General features: G+C 39.8%; 2 protein-coding genes across 9 annotated transcripts in view; one reads left to right on the top strand and one right to left on the bottom strand.

Annotated features, from left to right (window-relative positions):
* The window catches only part of macrod1 (mono-ADP ribosylhydrolase 1), a 175420-nt gene that overhangs the window by 23138 nt on the left and 133592 nt on the right, over positions 1-18690 (top strand). The window lies entirely within an intron of this gene.
* The window catches only part of flrt1b (fibronectin leucine rich transmembrane protein 1b), a 55963-nt gene continuing 38963 nt past the window's right edge, over positions 1691-18690 (bottom strand). For 3 of the 5 annotated variants that reach the window (XM_007550328.2, XM_007550327.2, XM_016670587.1), the window contains exons 2-3: positions 11524-12489; positions 1691-7374 (exon numbers count right to left, since the gene is read on the bottom strand). In XM_007550328.2, coding sequence (XP_007550390.1) covers positions 5168-7354 — 2187 coding nt within the window. In that variant the 5' untranslated portion in view covers positions 7355-7374; positions 11524-12489 and the 3' untranslated portion in view covers positions 1691-5167. The remainder of the gene's footprint in view (positions 7375-11523; positions 12490-18690) is intronic. The other 2 variants (XM_007550329.2, XM_016670588.1) reach the window with 2 other exon arrangements.

Below are 18690 nucleotides of genomic sequence, written 5' to 3' on the forward strand. Positions count from 1 at the left end.
TGATCCCATTTGTGGCAGCGTGAGATTAAATTTCAGACTGAAGCGACGGGCACGCCCGTCTCTGGGTGTGCATCTTCTTCTTCGGGTGTAATGCCAGTTAGAATAATTAAGCTGGAGGGCCTTACGCTCAATAATGGACTTTGACAGCAAAATCAAAAAGGCCTGTGTAGTGACTGATGAGATCTCGGCCCTTTGTTGTTAAGAGCAAAGAGAGAAATGTACAGTGAGCTTCAAACACAGAAGTATAATAATCAGACATCCTTCAATCTGTCGTATAACTCAGCTCTCAAACACGAAGCAATCTCTTCATGCTTTCCGCGTGTTTCCTTCTCAAACGCCCATCACAAGCAGTAAGTCAAAGATGGACACTTATACACTCTTGCGTTCGTTATATTGATCCATGCTTACACAAGCATTAGCACTCACTTAGAATGAGAGGCATGTCTTCACCCAAACATTGCAGAGCAACGCTCTCACACGCAGCCTCACTTCTTTAAAACATACAACACGCACGCAAACCTAAATAAGTGCGTGCCTTCACTCCGGTCTGCCGGGTTCCTCCAAATTGAATCATAAAGCAGCTGATGTATTCATCCAGTGTGTGTGATTTAACAAGGTTTGCACCGCCTCGTCGTAAATCATATTAATAATCTCAGTCTACTATTGAATTTTCTTTTTTCGTGTGTCTTTCTAAGCCACCGTGGTGCTTTTTTTTTGGTGTGTTCTTCCTTTTGTTGTTACTTTCATGATCCACCCAATTCATGCAAACACACACACACACAGAAGACACAGAAAACTGGTTTTCCTCTCACAAGTCTTTATTCATCCGCGTAGAAAAAAGACGACAGATCAATAAATGAAACAGCATTTTGCACTCGGTTTTGTCTATACATAAGTGTTTTCATTATCACATCTGAGGATATTTTTAAAGGAAAGATTTTCTAGAAAGAATGAATGGTAGCTTTACTGCTCTTTCAAAAAGTGATTTTAAGAAAAATAAAATACAGATATAAAGAAACTAAAAAAATACACACCAGAGCTCCTTGATTATCATCGATACACAGCAACACAGGAAGGAAAATCAGAAGAGTACAACCAAAAGAAAGAAGGAACGGGTTTCAACACTTAAAGGCTCTATCTAAGTTTCTCCTTTCTCCCTCTCTGTCCTCCTTCTCTTTCATCTGGAAATCTGGCTGTTTAAAAATGATTTTCCATCAAAGTTCCTCCTGCATTTGGGCGTGTTGGTGGGCTCAGTGAGAGGCAGTCAGAGAGCAGGGGCTGCTTTCCTGTGGACGTGTTGGTGTTGAGATGCACAGTGAAGCGGTCGGGCTGTTAGCAGATCCTCTTTGCTTATCTAAGGCCATAAAACTGGACACCCTGAGTCAACAAATGTTTCTCTGCCAACACTTTATCAGCTCATCTTAAATAATTTAGGTTAACCAAACTGTCTGATTTTCAGTGCTTTAGCTTAATACAAAAAATGCAAGTTAAAATGGATTCTGCAATTAATCGCAGATTTAACTGAGGCTGCAGTTTCAGATAATCCAAAATGTATAGGAATATCTTCCCATTTTATGTGAAATGTAAAGTTGAAACAAGACATTTGCATACATGTACTGTATTCAAAGACACACCTGTTTTCCCTCAGTTTTTCATGCTTTAGGTCAGTTAGGAAAACCCCCGTGATTTATACGGTATTTGCTAAATGTCTCGATGAATCTTCAACGCTGGATCCAATTTCCAGAGACCTGAAGGTGCTACATTCATCTGTTTAAAACAAATATGTTTAAGTGTAAACATCAGGGGAACGCCCTATCACAGATGGGTTCCGTTTCCCAGAATCCTGTAGTGACATGGGCTGACAGGCCACTCAGACGAAGAGGCCATTACTCCAAAGCAAACATAAAAATTACACTTTTCATGTGCACTCAGGGACAATAACATTAATTGCTGGAGTCATGCTCTGAGGTCCGACTTTAAAACTGAAGTCACATTTGGGTTAAAAAGTGTGATGCTTGCACCATCCTACTGAGGAGAATGGGAGTGGCAGCCATCATGTTGCCTGGGTGGTTTGCTGCAGGAGGGACCGGTGCGCTTCCCAGGTAACTGGGGACTCACAGATTACATGTCAAGGGTAATATTGTTTGGAAATCTTAAAGGAAGATGTCAAGACATCATCCAGAAAGCTTGGGCAAAAGTATGCATTTTAATTAGATAGTAACCCTAAGCATGTCGCCACAAAACGGCATAAGGACAACAGAGTCCATGTTTTGTAGTGGCCATCGCAAAAGACTGCTGTGGTATGGAGGAATAGGTCAAAATATTTTAAAAAATTAAATTGTTAACAAGCAGTTTTTCCAAATAAAAAAAAGAGAAATGTTTGTAATCTTCTTAATTAGAAAAAAGGAATTTAAAAAGAGACCTTAAAAAAACTTTCATTATTCTGGAATTTATTAGATATTAAATAAGTTTGGTGTCACTAACTGACCTGAAACAGAGAAAGCTTCAAATGATTTTCTGTGAGAGAAGGTTGTGTCTTTATTTATAATTTCCATTTCAATGTCTGGTTTACAGAAACCTGAAGTTATTGTTAGCTTCCTAAGTTTGGGGCTTGGACAATCATATTATGTTTTTAATTAAAAATAAACTCCATTGTTTTAAAAACCCTATATATTTTATATTTAGTGTCTGAACATATCTAAGATCACATAAAAAATCTGATAGGGTTGGTTTACTAGATCCATGGTTCTATAGCTGGTGTCACTTTAGTTGCCTTTAGAGACACTCGTAGAAATTTGTTGACAGAAGCTATTTAAAAAGTGTGAAGTGAAGAGTTTGAAGACCCAAACAGCCCATAAAACTGTTCATGATCATTGATCTATAATGAAATATTACATAAAAAGAGAAGTTGGGAATGTTTAAAGAGTCCAGAAAAAGTGAAAGTGGCTACTTATGCTGCACTTCATTTACTTATTAAGTCTGAACCTGCATCTGGAGAAGACCTCAAACCCAATGTATCCATGATCCATGTTTGAGCTGCAGGTCAGAAAACCGTTAGGCTCTACCAAGGTTTGTTCTCAGTGTCCACACTAATTACTTTTGGCAGTATAAGCTTACAGCTATGTAGGCATTTAGTCCATTTAAACACTATTAAATAATGTTTAATAGATAAACACCTCACTCTAACCTCCTAATGGCAGCCATATTGGATTTTGACATCACGGTCGATGAGCAACTTCATTTTTTCCCTTTTTGAATTCTGTCTTCAGGGAATCTTTGTGTTTGTTTTAACAACATGGATTGTGGACATTTTTCATTCACACATGTAATGCTAATATGTTTATTTTTCCCTTTTCTTGAGAGAAACACAACAAACTGAAAAAGTCCTACTTTGTTATGATGTCTCCACAGCATTTTGAAAACTTTGTATTTTGAGAAGTGGTTTTTTTTTTTAAATTAATGTCCGATGGTAGTTGATCATTCAAAAATATTGTGGTTTTTGTATGATCAACCAGGCTGTAGGAGAACACATGAATATCAGAATGCAAAATCACATTTAATATAATAGATATTTTTTATTAGTATGTTCCCCCTCTTTATTTTTCCTGAATCACAATAAAAACAACAGAAAGAAAACAAACGTCTTTAATCAACCCCACGCTCCATAATGTGAGTAATAAGAGCTCAGTCATTATAATTTCTTTCACAAAAATGATCTGCTGCTCCAAGTTATTGCCAAATAAAAAAGTTTGGCCTTACTCTTGAAGATAAATGGGTTACTATTATAAGATGCATGATTAGTTTCTTTCATTACTGTGTGAAAGATAATTTAATAATAAGACCAAGCCGAATTAAAAACTGGGTTCATACTGTTCTTCTTAATTCAGAATATTTTTTTTGTTTGGAGATTATTCTGCCTTTTGTTTTTCTTGCCTCTTCCTCACTTTGTTTTATTTATTGAAATGTTCTTCGCTCTATAAATCAAACAAAGTTCAATCAAGTTTTTGACAGAATCATGCAGTCTTTTATCGCTCATGTTTGTTGGAAGCAGTGGCCACGCTGCGGGCAAAATTATATCCTTTTTTAAGATGAAGAAGTCACATTATTCCAGTTGTCAGCCCTCTTCCCCTCGATCTTCTTTTCCTTTTGTCCTCTTTTTTTGCCTCCTGCCGCTTCATTGGTCACACGCCCTTTTTCAACTTAACTCCTGTGTCTTTCTTCTCCTTCCTCGCTCTCTGCCATAAGCAAGCCACCTCTCAGAGAGACTACACCCCCCCCACCCAAACAGCACCCTTCTCTTTTTCCCCTTGTCGTCTTTTATCTTCTTTTCCTCCATCCACCCATCTATCCATCACCCCCTCACACACACTTTCCCCCTCTCTTTCCCACTCATTAGTCTACCCATGCTGTGGTTTGTGTCTCCCGTCTCTGTCAGAGCTGTTATCACTGCTGTCAGCTCCTTTGGCGAGAACAAAGTCGTCCTCTGCTCACAGCACCACAAAAGACACGAGAGGAATGAAAGGAAAAGAGCTTCAGCTCCAAAAAAAGGAAAAAAAAAACTAAAAAAGAGGCGGAAAGATGGAAAAATTAAAAGGGGGGGGGGAGTAAACCAGAGGAAAGAAGGGAGCAAGGAACACATCTTTTTATGTCAGCCATGATGCATTGTCATCTGTGGGTTATAACAACCATTGATTTCTCCTTTCTGTCACCCGTTTTATCTATACAGCACAGAGCTTACAGTTGGAAGGAAGATATGAGCGCTATCTCTATACACATCAAGTGCCTTTTCCTCATATTATAAATATATCTCCTGCTAAATCAGCTAAGCCTAGTATATCAACCTCAAATAATTTACCGTGTATTATTATGAGCTGAGAAGAGCAGTAGGTTTGAAAGACACTGAGATATCCAAAAGAGGAAACATAACCATTTAGAACAATAAGCAGTGCTGAGAGAAGAGCCTACTGTATTTTGTAGGATACAGCAGAAGAGTATAGTGGGACTCTTACTTCTGTTGCTTATTAACATTGTCCCATCATCATCATCATCTACTAAGCAAACCAATCAGAATCGAACCATCAGAGGCACAGAGGGTACTTTGGAAACCAAGGGCAAAATGCCACCAGCCAACAGGGCTCTGGTAGCTCAGGGATTATGACCTGCATCATCACGTGTAGGCATAATCTATGTCAGGGATGCCACCCTCTCTGTAGCCACGGTTGGTGCCATAAGTGACATGATGGTGGCTGGCTTGGCTGAGGATAGTGCCATTGAGACTGCCAGCTCCATGGCTGCTCCGATAGGTCCCATTAGCTTGGGAGGAAGAGGAGGAGGAGGAAGGGAAAATGGTGTGGATGTAGGTAACGTCCTCCAGCTTAGGCTGCAGGGACTGATGGGCCATAGCTGTCATCTGAAAGCCTGCAGGAGGGGCCCTGATCTCCAGGATGGAAGTGTCTTTCTTGGTGCCTGACTCTACGTAGTCATCGTAATGCTTTCCACCCCGGCCTCTGCTGTATGAACCCGAGTCCCCAGACATGTAACCTGATCTCTGTCCATACCAGCAGAAGATGGCAAAGATGAGAAGCAAGCTCACCAATGCTGTGGCACCCCCTATAATTCCAGCCAGTGGCAGAGCTGTTAGCTCAGAGTCCTGTCCCTCTTTGTCTGCACCATCCCCTCCAGAGCTGACATCTCCAGTCTCTATCTGAGCACAGGCTGGAGCTGAGTCTTTACTATCTGTGTCCATGCCTCCAGCACGAGATGAGCCCATGCTGGATCCCCCAAAGGAGACCTCCTGTCGCAGTGGCAGAAGGCAGATGAGGTAACGGGAACGTGGAGTGAGCTGGTTAAGGAGGTACTGCCTCTTCTCTCCAGCAACCAAAGTCTCTGTCATTGAGCCCAGAGCTACGCTGCTTCCCATTCTTAGCCATGACAGGCGGAAGGAGGGTGCTGGCTGTGGGTACAGCCAACTCACAAGGACACTGTCTGAAGAGAGAGGTTTAACAGTCAACTCAAAGGCCTCTCCAGATACTTGTCCACCTTCCCCCGGAGGCAGGGGCATAATGAGACCTGGCCACTTAGGCCGCAGAGTGAAGAGAGAACCTTGTGTGGGGACCAACAGAGGGGCAGTTGTGGTGGTCCCATGAGGGACTACTGGACTCTCTCCAACATCATCTTCACCTCCTCCATTTTTTTCGACTGGGTTCACCACTTCTCCAGGACTAGAACCTGCTGGGGGGCCTTCACACTGCTCCATTAGTGATGTTAGATCTCTGAGCGACTGGCCCCGTACAGACTCTGGCCCCTGACAGACAAGGCCTCTGACTGTCACTGCTGACCCACGGCCATGCAACCAGGAATGAAGCCAGCGAAGATTGCAACCACAGTTCCAGGGGTTTCCTCGAAGCAGCAGTAACTCCAGGCTTTCGGTGTCTCTCAGAATCCCTCGTGGCAGACTGGTCAGATTGTTTCCTGACAGGTCCAACCTTTGTAGGTGCTTCATCCCATCCAACGTTGCCCTTGGAATGTGGGTCATCCCGTTGTCTTGCAAGTGTAGTCGAACCAGGTGAGCTGAAGGCAGGTTGACTGGCGGTGACTGTAGAGCATTCCTGACCAGCGACAATTCTGTCAGGTTAGATAAACGAGAGAAGGTATCGTCTGCGATCCGCGTGTTGGCCAGCAGGTTTCCGTCCAGGACCAGACGTCGCAGGGAGGAGAGACCACGGAAGGCATGCGTTGGGATGGTGCTGATCCTGTTGTCATCCAGTCGCAACTCTTCCAGTGACGCGGGAAGGCCTGCTGGGATGCTCGACAGGTGATTCCGAGACAGAAACAGCAGTCGTAGCCTTGGAGTCCCAGAAAAAGCTCGATCCTGGATGCTAACTGTTGATATTGAGTTATCATCCAGGTGTAAACGTTCTAATAATGGTAACTTGGCCAAAGCTGATCGTGGTAACGTTCGTATATTATTATCCTGCAAATGAAGCTCCTTTAGGGACGGAGGAAGGTGTATCGGAAACTCATCCAGCTGGTTGGCGTAAAGGTATATCACTCGTATAGAAGTGCTGCGTTCCAGTGACTGTGGCAGCCCGGCGTTGCTCAGCCGGTTGCTCTGCAAGTAGAGGATAGCAGCCGTTAATGGCAGCGGAGGGATTATGCTCAGGCCACGGTCGTTGCAGTAGACAAAACCTTCATCACAGCGACACACGGAGGGACAAACAATTCCCTCATCTCCCTCGCCTGTCTCCATGGCGATTGCAGCTGCCGCCAGCTCCAGCACCTCAGCCAATAAGGTGAGGACCAGGAGGAGGAGAAAGAGCCAATCGCGGAGCTCAGCAAGACTTTCGGCTGCCATGTTGGTGAATGGTTCCTGACCTGAAGAGAAGGAAAAGTTATATTAATATTAGGATAGGTCAATCATTCTAAAGCCAAAGGTGTACTGATATATTACATTCAAATAAAATAAAAAAACCCCGACAGTTGAAGTGATTTCTGAGACGCTCAGTTTTCAATTCCCACCTGCTGGCTAAAAGTGAGGCCTTTTTTCTCAAGAGTTGAAAAGAGTTGGGAATAGAACAGTCAGACGCCCTGAAGAGAAACTGTCCAGTTCTATATGGGTCAGAGCATCCAAGCAGAAGACAAAGTGACATTTAGATCCAGTGAGTTCAACGAGGGGTGGGTTGACCGGCGATAAAGATTATAAGAATCGGAGAAAGCAAAGAGACAACAGAAATGGAGAAAATTGGACACTGACAGTTGAAATGGGGGGGAAATAAGTGAAGAGGGCTTTATTTTCTATGAGGTTAACAGAACTGGAGCGCGTGACACAAAAATGAAATGGAGGATAGATCGGGGAGAAGGAGATTAGATTAATTGGCTCTGGCGCAGTTGATGGATCTGAAAACAACACAAGTATCAAAGTTGCTGTGACAGTGTTAGATCTGACCCTGGCAGAAAAGGAGGATAATAACTCAACAGAGAAACATTAATTTCACAGATTTTTGAAGGTTTACTCTGATGCATAATGTGTCTGTTTGAGGTCATGACCACTTTGTGAACTGTGAACACAAATTAATAACCACACTGAGCACTAAGTGCACGTAATGTGCAGTCTTTAAATTCTACAACGTGTATAATGCACATTTTCGTCAAGCGGTTATTGTTTGTAAATTTTTCCAGACACACTTTGTCTGGAAACCTTTTTTCATTCAGAGAAATATTATTAAAGCACTCTTAAAAACTATTGTCTCACTTGCAGATGTAAAACACAAAAAACCCCAACAAAATTCAGTTCTTGAAAAGAAAAAGCTTTTCAAATTAATCTGGCCTTTTCTTACAAACTACCTCTTACCTTAGGTTAGTTCCCCCCTGTTCCATGTTTCCTCTCTCTGTTAATAATTGCTGCTACTGTGGTTTACTGGAACCTTAAACAGTTACTTTGTAAGCCTTTCAAAATGAATACATGACAGCTCTAGCAGTAATCAGCTCTGGGTGTGGCTAATGTTATTTATTTATTTATTTACATAGAGCCCACTATGTTTCCACTTAAATTAAAAGTATTTATTTAAGATTTGGATTAACTAAGGTTGTCCTTCATATATATACTTCAATGATCTACAAGATTTAAAGTTGAGAAAACGCTGAAAATTTTTTTCTTAGCACTGTATGTGTTTTGCTTAATATTTTGTTCCCCACCGACCCCCCCCAAAAAAATCTATAGATTGAAATTTAATAGCACAAATGTTTACAATCTAAGTAATATAGTGTCTTTGGTTTCCATTTCAGTACGACTATATGTACAATTGGAGCCATGTACAGTAACAAATTTGTTGAAATTACATTTTAAGCAATAAACCCTTTGTCTTCAGCTAGCCTGAGGGTGGAAAATGTGCCCTGATGGGAAAGGGCTGACATGATTTGACAGCACATTTGATAAACAAATCCTCCAAAGGCAAGTTTCTTTTCTGCCCCCCTTCTGTATATGCACATGTGTGTTCGTGTGTGAACTCTGTGCTCGATGCAAAATTGCCCTTCGGCTGCAGTCAAAATCCATGCAAAGCAAACAAGAGATGGCGACAATAGAAGAAATGAAGAGGTTGGAAGGGGGTGAGGAGACAGATGGAGACTTGGACAGTCAGTCATGGGAGGAGAGGGGAAATGAGTTTCTGGCAGTGAAGACTGAAGTCGGTATCAGCTGAGTTCGCTGCAGAAAGAAGAATGGATCCAATCCCTGACTGGGTGTTGTTTTTTTTTCTTTTCTGTTAGATAGGTGTAAAAATAGCTGTGCTTGGTACTTTTATATGCCTCTGTTGCATGTCTCTGTGAAAATGTGACAGAGATCGGTATCTACAACAACCAGCTCCTGTCTCTGCCTGACACGATATTAGATACATCAGGGCAAAAAAGTGTCTGTGTCACAGAATTTGGCATTAACCCTGACTTCACTTTCTCTGTTCATAATCTTATTTTTAGCTCAAATCTGTGTTTGGAAGACAGAAAAAGTACAACAGATATACACAGGCACATAAAGGGAGGGTAAAGGTAGGAGCTGAGACCAGATTGGGATGCTCTATGAATATCAACTAGCATATGTTTCAGTGCCACAACATCCCCACTTCCCTCTCATAAATATCCTCTTGGCACAAGCTTGTTTGTGTATTTTCGCCCACATGCCAAGGTTTCCAATCGACATGTTGCTTTAATGATCCTCAGATTTTCTGTCCTATGCCGTCCCTTATTCGATCTCTTGCTGTCTCTTCTCTCTGCTTCTTTATCTTTTACACCATCTATCTCGCCCATCCACACGCCTTCCCTTCATGACCTGTCATTATATCCACTTTAAGGTTTGTTTACAGAACTATCCTTGTCCTCTCTTCCACTGTCTCTATTTTCTTCTAATCCTCTTTTATCGTTTCCTCTCCAGTTGTTTGTTGATTCCTGCACACTGAGATTGGATCAATCAGAAGGGGTTTAGTCTTCCTGCCTACAACTCCTCAGCTCCTCTCCTCTCTTCCTTAGTAACAGAGATCTGGATGCAGCAGACCACCTCCTTTGCTTACTCCTACTCCCTCATCCTCTTTCTCACTCCTCAGCCTCATCTTTATTGTAGAGATGCACTGATCAGAGATTCTGTGTCTCCAATTTTGTGCATTTTGACATTCAGAAACTGATTTTAATTGATTCACCTTAAGAAATATAAATCAGCCTTTCAAAGTATATTTTCTCTACTGTATGCATTTTTTCTAATTCAAGTGTCTGGAAGTAAAATGCTTACTAATGTAATAAAATCTTAAAGGTTTGGAATGTAAGTTTCTGTACAAATAAAACCAACTAAAGAGAACAGAATATCTACCTTTTCATTTTACGTGACAGATTATTGCGACTTAAGTCTTGTTTGTATCACCAGATACTCGTTTAATTTTTGCAAGATCCATTCAAAGTAAACGAGTTGTGTCCAGCTTCAAGTTTGAGCAGATGTACTGCCATATAGAGCTGTGAAAGAGTATAACAGCATTTCAAGGGGAAGAAAACGTTACGTCTACAAACACAGTGATTGTAGTGTGATCTGTGGTGTTAATTTGTTTCCTCCAGTCTTGGACAACTTGCTGAAACCTATTATATCATGACTTCTGCTGTCAGGTCATCAGATCCTTACATCGAGTTTAAACAAACTTGTGTTTTGCAGCTTGTTAACGATCAAAATTCCACAAAGTCAATCTCTAAATGCTTAAAAGCAAAATACCAAAAAAAAGTAAAAAAAAAAAGGTTTGGGGAGGTCTAGTCAAAGTCCAGACTACTAAGATGTGAAACGGGCTGTTGGTTCTAAAATCCTTTGATTTGGCTGAATTAAAACAAAGATCAAACAAAAATTTCTTCACTTTTTGCCAACTATCAGAAACATTTCATGGCAGGTTTTACCAGGAGTGCGAAAACCAGTTTACACGTTGGTCTGGGTTGGTTTGGATATGTGTTTTGTAATAAATGAAATTTTCACTTAAAAAAAGCATTTTTGCATTTAGTCAGGAGGAAATCTTTGTCTGACGTCTCTCCTATCTTGTAGCAACCTGAATGATGGTCAGCAGGCCTCCACAAAAAATAGTTTTTCTTGAATGTTCCTCCCCCTTTTATTGTTTCTGTGAATTTATTTTCAACTTCTCACTAATACTGAAAAAGAGTTCCACACTGAAGACTGTTATCAGTGTAGCTTGTTACAGTTTAGGTGTGGCAGAAAAGAGATCAACCATTGATAGGGTTAGTGGATTGTATAATCAACCAGTTTCTTGGCGCACCTCAACTTTTTGACTTGATGTGTGCCGACCAACATGCCCCACAGTTAAAACAGGTTCTAGGAAAGGTCATCCATGAAGCACTGAGCCTTTGTGTGTCTTTGTATTTTTTTTTTCTTATCATGCAGCAGAAAACGACCTGTAGGTGTAGTGAATCTCAATGTGATGAAAGCACAGCAAAGACGTGTGTGTAAAAGGTCTGATCGACCCGGTGTGTGATTGCCGAGGGCTTTCTAACCTGCTCAGTCTCTGTGTCTTTCACGTCCGCCGCAGCTTTGTTTTTCCTGTATCAGGGATTTGTGGAGAAGAGTATTAGAGTGTCTGTGCGTGTGATTGAGGATGCTGCTTTGGATCTCTCTGTGTTAGCACAGTTTCACAGTCTTCTTTGAATCGCTCAGATGTGTAGCCTCTTTCCTTTGGGCTGTTGAATCTTCCTCAGCTTGGGTGAAAGATGATAGGGATGATGATAGCCTGTTCTCCAGGGCTCCACAAGTAGCAATATCAGCATGGCTCAAAGCCGCCACAGCGTCCACATTGGTGTGTGTTGGGTGGGTGTTAGTCCTCCTGCCAAGCTTGTTCTCTCTTTCTGGGTATGGAGCTTTCAGGCCTGCCAACTTAAGTCATCTTCATTGAGTGTCCAGAGGTTTAATTCTGAAACAAACCCTCCACACCCAAATGCTACAGTCGGGCGGGCAGGCAGGCAGTCAGAGGATGGCTGGGAGCTTAAGGGTCCTCCTTGGAAGTCAAAAGCAATCCTGGATCCCCATGCAAGCACTAGGTCATGCTAAAATAGTACAGTGCCATGTCACACTTGCTTTGAAGAGGCAGGTTGTAATTTTAATTGATGCGTAGTTGGGGAGAGAGATGAGAAGAAGCAGCAAATAGTCCTCAAAGGAGAAAATCTGATCTCTTGTTTAGGTTTTACAAGCACAATTATGATTATATAAACGTCACAGTTTGATGATAATAATAAAGATGTTAAGAGGATATGATGGACAGAGCCTCTTCCGCTGTCCCTCAGTTTTAGTCCAACTATCCTCTTTAGTTTACACAAATCAACTGAAAATTCAGTGGATATTCACTTCTGTATTCAATCCACCTGGAGCAGCGCAGGTATGGAGCTCCAATGAGGAGTTCTGCTGCGGTCTCTTTAAAATCCTTCACTTTAGCAGATCAGCCGCTGGTTGGGATGGCCGTCAATCATCTGAAAAGACAGAGCAGATTGGAAAGAGAAATTAGAATTCATGTGGAGAGAAAGGAAACGAGCCTGAATAAATATTTGTTTTTATTACTTTACTAGTATTTTATTGCTGCCGTTATTTAGCTATGGATTTGTTTAATCCATTTATTTTAATAATAAAATGATACTGATATTTAAAAACAATGGTAGTGGTAATAATAATAATCAGAAATAACTATAACTTTGTAAATGTACCTCTACATTAACAACAAAATGAACTGTTCAACTTGATACAAACCAGATACAGAAGCATGACTTTTTTTGCCATTTATTTCTTGTTTTTTCATATGAATTTATTAATTAAAATTCATGTCTTTGATAAGCTTCCCACACATAAGCTTAAGTTGCCGCTCTTGTTTTATTTTTGCCAGGTAAGGGAGTTTGACTGGTTATCCAGTGTTATTTACACCATCATTATTATTGTTCAAGCCCACCCAAGCTGATTTTGGGCCAGAGGTGAGGGCACAAGCAGCATCGATGAAAGGTCTATTGTTCAGCTACAGTCAATTAAATATCACTGATTAGCTTCTTAAATGACCCATAAAAACCATTATCCACCTGGGAGAACAAGGCTTTACTGCTGGGCGTCATTGATTTATTTACAGAAAGGCCAGCACCGTGTTTTACTTTTAAACTTTTGTCACTGCTGACTAGTGTCCCCAACTGTGTCTCACTGCATGGCAAGGTCATGTTTGCTGCGCAGCCGCATCCCCAGTAGTCGCTGTTCTGGTAAGTCAGTTATGACCTGGAAGGCACTGGAAGAGGTGGTCAGAGGGTAAACTGAACCAAAGCAGACTCAGAGAGGTATAAACTTAGATTTTTTTTTCTGGAGTAAACACTCCTGTATATTACTGATTTTTTTTGTTGTAAATAAATAATAGAACATTTTCTGAAGAAAACTTAGATACCAGGAAAGGTCTGGCCAATTCTTCAAATTAAAAGGATTTGGTTGCCAGTTCAGTTTACTGAAACTGAACTATTTTAGTTTCAGTAAACTGAACTGAAGTTGAAGCGATTGGTCCACACCATGTTCACAAAGTCGTTGAACTGCAGTCTGTAGAACACGGTTGTCTTTCCGGCAGAGTCTAATCCAAAAATGGTGATGTGAGAGGACTGGAAGAATGACATGTTGGAGGAAAGCTTCGGCTGTTCAGACAGTCCATTCCCCATCATTCCACATCTGGAGGAACAGGAAGTAATCCGCATAGGCGCTTATAGTCCGAAAAGGCAGCAGGAATTACCTCTCAGTGCGAGAGTCCTCTGTGGATAGAATTATTAAATCCGTGTGTTTCCAATATGTTGGCTTCTACTGTCACAATCCTTAAGTTAAGACCAGAGAGGACATCTAAAGTGTGGACAGGATTGTTACTCATTGGTCCAGAGTCTTCAGAATAAATTCAGTCTAACTTTTTATTTGGAGATCAAGGTCTCAGACTCTAGAGGAGGAATGAAGAGCCAGAGAATTAAAGTTCCTTAAGGTTCAGTGGGAAGTTGCCAAAGTGTGCTGGCGTTGGTCCACTGAGTTCAAAATCAGTGCCATCGTCTATCAGGTGATGTCAGTGCAATTTGTGCTTCCCTCTGCTGATGGGCTTTATGGGGATCCTGGTTTCATTTCCCAACAGGACTTGGAACCTGCCCTCACTGCCAACAGTACCAACCCCTGCTTTAGTGAGCGTGACCATGTCCATTCACTGCATGTGAACGGACAGAAAACTGGCCTGACCTGAGCCCCATAGAGGATCTATGGGGTCAAAAAGAAGAGCCACCAGAACCAATGCAGAAAAGCTGAAGGGCACTATTAAATGAACCTGGGATTCCTTAGCACCTCAGCAGACCCCTGGACTGCACTGATGCAGTAATTCATGCTAAAGGAGTCCTGACCAACCATAGAGTAGGTATAATGGACACACTTTGAGTAGGCTGGCATTTGGCATTTCCTATACCACTACTTCTCAAACAACATTTTGAATTTATTTACTGAAATAAAGTAACATCTGGATGATATTCTAATTTATTGCTCCTGCAGTATTTAAATTCTGGTGATGGAGTTTGGATGCTATTCCTAAGATATATAGATTATTTTTTTCTTTTCGAGTTTGTTTGTTTTTTTAAATACCAGCTGTGTTTTAAGCAACGCCAAGATATAATGTTGAGCTTCACTGTTGGCACAATATGGAGAACTAAAACGACTAAATAATTATCCCCCTCAGAACGGTTTTACCTTTTAAAATTAAGTACATTGTGAAAATGCTTCTTGAAGGTCAACACTGCATATGTACAGCATTACGCTCCCAGCGGACAACAAACCTCCCATTAAGCAAATGGCATGTTTTATGTCGGTTCTTTTTTTTTTTTCTTTCACACAAAGCTGAGGAGCTTTCATTAACCACCACTCGCTAAGGGCCTGTATCTTATGAGCAAAATGAAACCCCTGGTGAACACTGGTTTTAGAAATATAAGGTTTTCATCAGGCACACACAGAGTACACAGAGACAAATTCATCAGAAGCCATTAACTGCTCCGCTGCTCACATTCGTCCGTTCACTTCATCCCACAGTAAGTAGACTACAAAGCCAACTGGGAGATTTTTATGCAGTTTGCAAAAACGCAAACAGAAACAAATAAAACTGTCCTCATTTTCCTTCCTGAAGGACACACGATGAATCTGAGTAGGATTTGTTTAACAGACTAAAGCCAGAGCCTGTGTGTGGCATTAAGCACCCTTCAGAAAGGGTGCTTAATGCCTAAACTGAACGCCTGACAGTGTAGATTCAAGGTGACGGTATGTGTGTGCATTTTTGTTTTACATTCAGCAGCATCCCTGGTTAAACAGATGGGAAAGAATGCATTTTACTGGGCGCAATTTATAGAAAGCGGTTATGTAGTGATATAAATTGTCCTATTCATAAAAACAGCAGCAATGTGATATCCAGTTTGTGGATTGTAAACTGATTTCTATGTGCAGAGTGAAGCTGAAATATGTGATGAAAGCAGATTCATTTGGGACAGAAGACTAAACATAGTTTGAAAAATATAATTTACATAGAAAGAACATATTGGGGACTAAAGACTAAAGAGAAGCAGCATTCAGCTTCTATGCATCACAAATCTGGAACAAACTTCCAGAAAACTGCAAAACAACTGAAACTCTGAGTTTCTTTAAATCAAAAATAAAATGCCACCTGTTTATGGTTGCTTTTGAATCATAATAAATGGAACATTGACCAACGTGTTTGATGTGTATTGATAGTTTTGATGATGCCACTCATTAAAATGTAATTTTTGTTTCTGATTTCTCAATTGCTGACTGTATGGTGTATTTTGTGGCTTTTTTGTGTGTTTTTATAATGTAAATTACTTTGAACTGCCTTGAACTGAAGTAAAGTTGATTGATTAAAGAAATTACCTAATCAATACTTCCAAGAATATAAAAGTTAGTTTAAACATAGGATGATATATAGCTTACAAAAAGAATAAAGTGATTAAATATACTGCTAAGGCATTTAAAAATATTGACAAGAAAATAATATTAAATGGACATTAATGAGTTATAATGAAACGATAATAGGCATAAAAATGCAGTAACATCAACAGAGATATTACAGAAGTCAGTAAAAGTAATTAGGGTGTTTAAAACATCTCATTAGAGTTTCAGGAGTAACAGGGTCTCTCTAGGAACTTGGGCTCTAAAATATGTTCATATTTTCCATACTAAGCCTTTATGGATAAGTCTAACATTTTTTTTATTTATTCTTCCAACAGTTTCTTCTTTTATTTTATTAACCACGAGTAGTTTCTGGTAAAAATAGCTGTATTTTATTTTTGGCAACTGCAATAAAATTTTGTCATGTTATTCACTAACAGGCTCATAGCAAAATATAGATTTAATTAGATTTGGCTTGAAAACTGAGATTTCTATAGCTGGCTAGATTGTAAGAATAAGTAACCTTCATGATACTTAATGCATACTGTCTGAATGTGTTGAAATTAGGTAACCTAAGTTTAAAACTACTAGGAGTCCAAACAAAATAAAATAAAATTATACAGTTATAGCATATTACATATGCACAGTTATATACGCAGTTATATTAAACTTGAATAAATTGTTAGGCAGTAACTTTCGCAGATCTTACAATGTCTTTAGGAAATGGTCTTTAAGAAATCTTAACAAGTCTCAAGTAGTGAAACATACAGAACACCTGGAACTAAGAGACAAAGTGATTAACTCATAATACTGTTTGGGTAAATAAAATAAACAATCAAAGAAAATTGAAAAAGAATATACTTTAAGTAAATCTAAGTAAATTGTTTATCTATATACAAATAACTTTTATGGATGAAAAAGTAAACTCATTTGAGAATTTATTTTGATGCTCCAAATATAAATATTTCATATTGTACATATTATTTTATTGTAAGATAATACTTGATTTCTCTTTAATTTTTAAGTAAAAATACCACACAAAACACATCCATCATCTATGGTCATCAAACAGCATTTCAGAAATATGGAAGACGGGGTAGAAAGCCACTACTCAGTGCCTAGACACTCACTCAACACTGTATTGATCAGACATCATTGTGTAAATAACCAGTTAACATCAGGAGCATTGGTGAAAATAGACTGATATGTGACGCTAATTATCAGAACAAGACCTTAATCAAGGTGTTGCTAAAACTCAACCCTTGGTGTACCTATGATTATGATTTTGTGTTTGTTGTACCCCCAGTGAGCCATGCATCTGTCATTTGGTAGACCAGTTTATAACAGTCATAGCTAGACCTGTCACAATAACCAATAAATAATTAATTGCATGATAAATTAAAATGAACTGAATATTGTGTTTTCCCTATGTTGTGTACAATGAATGAGAGAATGCACCGGAGGCTGTAGCCTCTGTATGTCTGTCATGTAACCTGTTCTGGATGTTGTATTCAGACAGTTGGAGACCAAAGCAGCCGAAACATCAGTCATCAAAGAAAAGTTTATAGAGCAGGAGAAAAATAAGAGAAAAAAAAAAAAAAACATCTGTTTGTATGCGATTACCTGGAACCATATTAATGTTTGCAACTAGCCTAATTATCAACCACTAGCATCAAAACAGGTCATAAACAAGTAATAACTTTAAGTCAAATGCTTCATATAAAAGCACAGTCAGCAAGATAAAGATGCACGTTTATTGAAGACAGTCTTATTTATCTGGTTAGATTTATCTGTAGAAACAAAACTCTGTCCTGTTGAAACTCCACTTGGTACAAAATATCTGTCGCTCTCGAGAAATACTGAGACTGCATGCACTAGATTAGCAACGATAAATTAGTTAAGTGGGATGCAGTCACAATACAAATGTAGACCATGAAGAAGGCTGCCGTCACATATGCTGTGTGCTTTTTACTGCACTTTAAAGCTGTAGTTCTCAAACCTATACATGGCATTAATTTAATGTGATGACTCAGATCAGTATCAGTGGAATGTATTGTAATTGGGACAGCCCTAATGAAAACTATTGTCAGAGAAGAGAAAATCCTCCCTGTATTAACAGCAGTGCTTTCAAAAGAACCAGAGCTTCTTTCTCTCTAAGGTTAATTTACGGAGGATTGAGCTAAAGTGTAAAACTGCTGTGATCTGATCGTTCAACATGTTATTTTTGGGAAACCAAAACACGCTCATGCCATTTAAAGAGGTAATCTCTCCTGGTAAACCTTGATCCCTAATATGCTGCAGTGCTTCCCAGGGATGATTGTTTATTTGAACAACATCAAACCCCAATCTGTATGTGCAAACAACAAGATTACTTCATTGAGGAAGACTGCAGTTGCTAAGCTAACATGTCTGTAGGCATGACCTTAAACCAGATCAAAACAATTATCATACTAAAAGGAAACACATAAGAAAAACTTTGCAAGAATAGTAAAAAGTCAGACTTTCCAAACTCTAATGATTCACCACAATGGTAAACACACTCCTCTCTAAATATTTTTTGATGTTTGTGTTTACATTGAAGTGTATTGTTCTTCTTGAGTTCCAAAGCTGAATTAAAGTCTATAATTTAGCATCATTAGCTGTGTATAAAAAGCAGCGGTCACCTTGAATATTAAGAGCAGTTAGTTTAAAACGACCTCCTGTAATATGATTTGCTCTGAGGTCCAACCTTTCTTACACCC

The sequence above is a fragment of the Poecilia formosa genome, unplaced genomic scaffold (assembly GCF_000485575.1).
Source record: "Poecilia formosa unplaced genomic scaffold, Poecilia_formosa-5.1.2 Scaffold35, whole genome shotgun sequence".
NCBI classification, from domain to species: domain Eukaryota; kingdom Metazoa; phylum Chordata; class Actinopteri; order Cyprinodontiformes; family Poeciliidae; genus Poecilia; species Poecilia formosa.